This window comes from Nicotiana tabacum, chromosome 10, assembly GCF_000715075.1.
Source record: "Nicotiana tabacum cultivar K326 chromosome 10, ASM71507v2, whole genome shotgun sequence".
Lineage (NCBI taxonomy): Eukaryota > Viridiplantae > Streptophyta > Magnoliopsida > Solanales > Solanaceae > Nicotiana > Nicotiana tabacum.
In genome coordinates, this window is record NC_134089.1 from 88,869,004 (window position 1) to 88,875,716 (window position 6,713).

Below are 6,713 nucleotides of genomic sequence, written 5' to 3' on the forward strand. Positions count from 1 at the left end.
AATTGCGTGTTAATCACGAGCATTAAGCACTTGAATACGATAAATAATTAAAACAAAGAAGATAAATAATTAATTTAAAAAATAGAAAAATTTATCGGGTCATATTAGAGAAAAGCCACCCCCTCCATTTGTCTTCTTCTGCTTCCTTTCCCGTCTTTTTTTTCTTTTATTCTTAATTAAAGCCATAACCAAAATTTTGATAAATCAAACTCAAAAGCTCCATATTCAATCCACATATCTGACTATTCTTTAATTTTTAACCATCAATTACACTTAAAAACTTCATATTAGAGAAAAGTCAACATTCATTATCATAAAATAAATTCATCATATCAAGAGAGATGGAAGAGATCGGGACTGGTTTTTGGAGTAAGAATAGGTAATAAGAAATTGAAAAGCAGCAGTGTTCACTTCTTTTTGATTTGTTGAAATTTTTTGCTGATTTGCTAGAAAAAATCGGGTCAGATTTCAATCATGGTAAAAGTTATTCGCCGCTTCCTGATTTTTCTCTCTGATTTTTGGAGGTGGTGATTTTTGTCTCTGAGTTTGTGACTTTTTCTCTATGATTTTTGGTGGTCAAAAGTTGGACTTGAAGGTTTTGCATATGGTTCTTATTTTGTATGTGAGAAGATGATAAAACAGTGAAATTGAAAAATATTAGGGGGAGAGGAAAAAATAATCACCGAAGATATTTGACCGGTAAAATCTGAAGGTTTTCAGGTCATTTTCCAATTCAGGAATATTTTTTCTGGTGGGTTCTGAGAGAGTGGAAGGGTTATGTGCAAAAAAAATTAATTTGACAAAAAAGAAGAAGTGGACCTTGAACATACAGGTGTCCAAAAATGGTAAAATTCAAAATTTATGTTTCAGCTTTCAAAAGCCATACAAGTTTAAGTGGCGAAAAAGTAATTACGTTTTTTAACAAATGAATATTTTCTTTTCACTCACCAACCAAACAAGAAAAAATAAATCATAAACTCATTCATTTTCCATGAAAAATATTTTCCTTCCTATAGAAAACACCCTAAATCTGTATCTATATTTCTAGGTAAGTAGAGTAATAATTTAACACCACAAAATTTTCTTTCATCTGGAATTCAAACTATGAGAATTCGGATTAAACATAATAAATTCTGATTTCTTGGTTACGAGTCAAAACTCAAAAGTTATAATTACACACACATAGAAAGGTTGATGCTTCCTCATGGCCATGCTGCAGTCTGTTTGTTTGGCATCTTCACTTCCCAACCATACCTTTCTCTCCCCACAACTCAAACGCTCCTTTGATCCCAAAAACAATGTGCAAATACCCACTTCAGAAACCCTCTACAATTTCAACTCCCCGTTCGAGCTCAAACAAGTTGTTGCTTTCCTCGTTAAAACCAATAGACCTCTCTCACTACTCCCACTTTCCCGTGTTGCCTCCGTTTGTGCACTTACTCCCACCTTCCCCTTTGCTCAACAGATTTTCAACTGTATTGAGCAGTCAGAAGTTTCTGTGTGGAATAGCTGCTTGAGAAATCTTGCTGAGGGCAATTGTGTAACAAATGCCATTTTCTTGTTTCATCAAATGCGCATTTACAATGTTGTACCTGATATTTTTACTTGCTCTTTTGCTCTCAAGGCTTGTGTGAAATTACTGGATCTTTCATGTGGGAAAATTGTTCATGCGTATATAGAGAAACTTGGGTTTCTGTCGAACTTAGTATTGCTAAATGCACTTCTTCACTTGTATGCTACTTGTGGAGCAATGGCTGATTCCATGCTTCTGTTTGATAAAATGCCTCAACGAGATGTTGTGTCTTGGAATATAATGATTACCCAATTAGCGAAGAAGGGTGATATTGACGGGGCGTTTGAATTGTTTTCCAAAATGCCGGAGAGAAATTTAAGGTCTTGGACTGCCATGATCACTGGTTTTGTTCATTGCGGGAAGGCTAAAGAAGCTATTAGACTTTTCACAGAAATGGAAGAGACCGGCTTGAGGGCGAATGAGGTGACTGTAGTGGCTGTTCTTGCAGCTTGTGCTGATTTGGGTGCACTTCAATTGGGCAGGAGGATTCATGAGTATTCAAATAAGAGCGGGTTTAAAAGAAATATTCACGTTTGCAACACTCTGGTTGACATGTACATTAAGTGTGGATGCTTAGAGGCTGCAAAAGCTGTTTTTGAAGAAATGAAGGAACGGACAATTGTATCGTGGTCTGCTATGATCCAGGGTTTAGCTATGCATGGACAGGCTGATGAAGCCTTAGAACTCTTTAACAACATGATCCAAACAGGAATGAAGCCTAATGAGGTCACATTTCTTGGAGTCTTGCATGCTTGTAGCCATATGGGGTTGGTCAATGAGGGGCGAGAATTTTTCGCTAGTATGACTAGAGACTATAACATTACTCCCCAAATTGAGCATTATGGTTGCATGGTTGATCTCCTGAGTCGCGCAGGACTTCTTAAAGAGGCATATGAGTTCATCGTAAGCATGCCTATAAATGCAAATGGTGTCATATGGGGTTCTTTTCTAGGTGGATGTAGAATTCAAAAGGATGTGGACATGGCCGAGGAAGCTATGAGGCACCTAGGTATATTGGACCCTCTTAATGACGGATACTATATAATTATGTCAAATATCTATGCAGAAGCTAAGCGCTGGGAAGATGCAGCAAGGGTGAGGAAGTTGATGAAAGATCGAGGAGTAAAGAAAACACCAGGTTGGAGTTCAATAACTATAGCAGGAGTAATGCATGAATTTGTGGCTGGAGATGATAACCATCCTCAAGCAGAGGAGATCTTTGAAAGATGGGACAAACTGCTAGAACGGATGAAGTTCAAAGGATATGTACCAAATACTTCAGTGGTTCTACTAGACATGGAAGAGAATGAGAAAGAAAAATATTTGTATCGCCATAGTGAGAAATTGGCCCTTGTTTTTGGTTTGATGACCACCAAACCAGGAGAAACAATAAGGATAATGAAGAATCTTCGCGTTTGTGAAGACTGCCATGCTGCTTTCAAAGTAATATCAGAAATTGCCAAGCGAGAGATAGTTGTGCGTGATAGGAATAGATTTCATTGTTTTAAAGATGGTCTTTGCTCTTGTAAGGACTATTGGTAGCAAATCTTGCACTAGGACCTTTTGTATACTGCAGTATATGGAAAGTCATCAGTTCATTTGAGCCTCACTAAAATCATGCACGATTTCTTATATAGAAACTTTTGGTGAATTACTTAAATGGAACATGAGGACATGTTTAGTAGCCTTACCCAATACTTAATTTTATGGCGCTAATAAAGCAGTATTTAAGGATTTGGATTAATGTCAAAAAGCACATGATTAATGTAGTCTTGTGAGAAATTTCATGGAGTAGAGACAAGAGCAGTGATATTTCTGCCATCTCCATCTTGATTATTCAAACAGATTTAAGTAACCAAGATTGCAGCGTAATAACAAGTTTGAAGAAACCAATAAAGATTAGCTATTTCTTGTTCCTGATAATTGTGTACTTCGTCATCGGTCGATGTGCTATATAGTTGTTTTTGTTTTTAAAGATTAGCTATTTATTTATCTTTTTCCTGACTTATTGATCTTATCTTTTGACGCAAATCATTTCTTTGGACCATTCATTTTTTCAAATTTACACCTTTATGTCTTTTTGTTTCCATTACTATTCAGCTTTATGTTTCTTCATTCTATTTTCATGTGTCCAAATTATGCAAAGCCACTAAATCGAAGTTCATTCTAGAGTCATCTTTCGTGATATCCCATATCTTAGTCTTTATCTGTGTTGTCCTCTTATAAATTCTGTTGGTTAGCTTTTTCTTTGTGTGATTCCCTTTTCAATACGCATTTATCCTTTGTCAAGAATTTTTCTTATATCTGCTTTGATATTTTTTATTTTTCAACATTTTTTTTCTTGAAATTACTTATCTTCTTTTGGATGTTTCTCCTTGAGTAATATAACTTGGCAACCTTCTTCTTTCTTTAATTTCAGGAGTTAAATTTACACGTTTTGGCAAGTGTCAGCCATTAACGGATTTGATATGTCTTTATCGTCTACCGTTTAAACCAGACTAGTTATATCTAGATGTGATACAATAGGTTTATCTGTATTCAATAGGAATACACATCCGTCTCATCCATTTTTGAAGGAGATAGAGAACTCTAAGTTTGTGCTAGTTCAAACATTAATGCGTGAATTCTAGATTCTAAAGTCTTGATTTGATCAAGAAGTTTAATTTTCTCTTGTAAAAATTCATTCTTCCGATTTAGTCTTTTGAAACTCTCTGTCATGGTTGTATAATACTCACATATATTAATTTTCTGATTTGTATCTTTCTGGATATTATCCTGAGGAATAGTATCTGGATTTTGGAACTGTCTCAGACTTGATGAAACAAAATAGTTTGGCCCTAATATTTCTCTAGCACGGAAGTATTAAAACCTTTAAAAAGAGGTTTTTCCAAATCTTTAATAGAGTCTATTACTTCTGTCCATGTCTTATATATATATATTAGAATTTTGCTAACATACTATATGGTTGTAATAGATTAATGTTGTACACATCTTTTGATTCTTCAAAATACCCTTACAAACACATCTTCATTTCTTTAACTTAGAACTTTATCGTCTTTCCACAGAACTTTTATACTACCAAGAAAATTCAGGAACTTTAGTGGCACTCTGCCCACATACTGACTTAAAACTGTGAACAAGTAAAATGAAATTTCAAATTAGTAAATTTGCAGACAACCATGTTCGGTTCCGAGTCTTTTATCTGCATTCTCTATATAATAAAGTATCGAATATATTTGGATTGTGGTGCCATAAAATAGAAGGGTTTCAATTCCGTTTTCTCTTCCCCCTCCCCAAATGCTCCTTTATTATTGTATTCCATCGAAACCGGGCTCATCTGTTACATGACGGATCGAGACCGAAATGTGATGGATTGAACATCGACCCCGGGTTCCATCGAACTAAAGTACAAAGTCATAACATACGTCTTCAAGATTTTCGAGCCCGTGACTCCGGAACCGATCCCGACTCCGAATAAGCTCGAGGAAACATTATCGGACCCAATAACGGAAGGCCAAAATATCCGCAATCGACGGGATATCACGGCGGGAAGCTCGGCACGTATCAATGAGAGAACGATTAATTAGCAAAACGTGAGATTTCTTACCTTTTATAGAATTGTATCTAAAGCAGAACTCCCCTACTATATAAAGGGGGTCCGATTCTTTTGTAATACATATTCTAACACGCATCCAAAAGCAATATATTGTTGTTATTAGTTCTTATTACTCTATCCTTCTGTTCCGACATCGAGTAAGGCACTTTTGACTCGAGGGTGACCTACCTTCAAGGCCAAGATTTTTCAACTTGTGTGGTTTGCATTTACTTTTCTACCATTAATTTCAATATTAATCTGATTTCTCAATTTGTATCAAGTTAGATCACGTATCCTTAAAACCGCGTATAAATTCAATTGTTATCCGATTTCGAGAGTAAACAATTTGGCGCCCACTGTGGGACTAACGATAATAGTGGTTATTTGACTCAAATTTCCATAACACACACTATTTTACACTTATTCTTTGAAGCGTCTCTGATTTCAGGCTAAGCTCAAAATGTCAAACTCACAATTAACACCTCTACCTACTCACAATGAATTTGGTCACCACGGTAAAAATAATAACATAGCGCCTGGTAACTAGGTACCTCCCATTGATCCAGTCGGAATTCTAATTGCGGACCCGTTAGATGCTAATTCGCACGTGGTTATCGATACAAGCCCCCTACTGACCCCGAGAATAACATCCGTGGTGGATGCCCGGTCGACAGCATGGAATACTCAAAACAATGGAGGAGATGGGGTCAATCTACGGATGATCTTCAAAATCTTCTAGGCTCAACAACGGCAATAGCTCAGTTACAAAACCAGAGCCGCGTACCCAGTAGGATCGAGCCCGACCCGTCTCTAGAAATTACTCACAGGGAGGAATCGGTCGCGGAAAGGTCGAGTGCGAAAGATCGAGTAAAAACCCCGAGATCATAAAAATGCTCGAGGAGCTGACAAAACGAATAGAATCAGGGAAGAAGAAAATCGAAGCAAACAACAAAAAGGTGGAAACCTAATATTCTAGGGTCGACCAGATCCCGGGAGCGCCAGCCGATATTGAAAGGCTTGGATTCCAAAAAGTTTGTACAGAAACATTTCCCTCCGAGTGTGGCTCCAAAGTCGATCCCTAAAAAATTCCACATGCCCGAGATTCCTAAGTACAACGGAACGAGCGACCCAAACGAGCATGTCACTTCATACACATGCGCCATCAAAAGAAACAACTTGGAGGATGACGAGATCGAGTATATCTTGTTGAAGAAATTCAGAGTAACCCTATCAAATGGAGCTATGATATGGTATCACAACTTACCCCCTAATTCTATTGACTCATTTGCTATGCTTGCAGACTCTTTTGTGAATGCACATGACGGGGCTATCAAGGTCGAAACCAGGAAATCAGACCTCTTCAAAGTAAGGTAAAAGGATAATGAAATGCTCAGAGAGTTTGTATCTCGATTTTAAATAGAACGGATAGACCTGCCACCAGTCGCTGATGATTGGGCCATTCATGTTTTTACCCAAGGACTCAATATTCGAAGTTCGGTGGCTTCACAACAGTTGAAGCAAAATCTAATAGAATATCCAGCTGTC

The 6,713-nt window shown here is 37.1% G+C and overlaps 1 protein-coding gene across 1 annotated transcript; it reads left to right on the forward strand.

Annotated features, from left to right (window-relative positions):
• The first annotated feature begins 178 nt into the window (after window positions 1-178).
• On the forward strand, window positions 179-3,188 carry LOC107798413 (pentatricopeptide repeat-containing protein At5g66520-like). The gene has a single exon (XM_016621396.2). The coding sequence runs from the start codon at window positions 1,205-1,207 to the stop codon at window positions 3,113-3,115; it is 1,911 nt and encodes a 636-aa protein (XP_016476882.1). The 5' UTR covers window positions 179-1,204; the 3' UTR covers window positions 3,116-3,188.
• Window positions 3,189-6,713: the final 3,525 nt, after the last annotated feature.

What these genes read in the sequence shown, in the direction of transcription:
- LOC107798413 (XM_016621396.2), top strand. Translation starts at nt 1,205, where the DNA reads ATGGCCATGCTGCAGTCTGTTTGTTTGGCATCTTCACTTCCCAACCAT.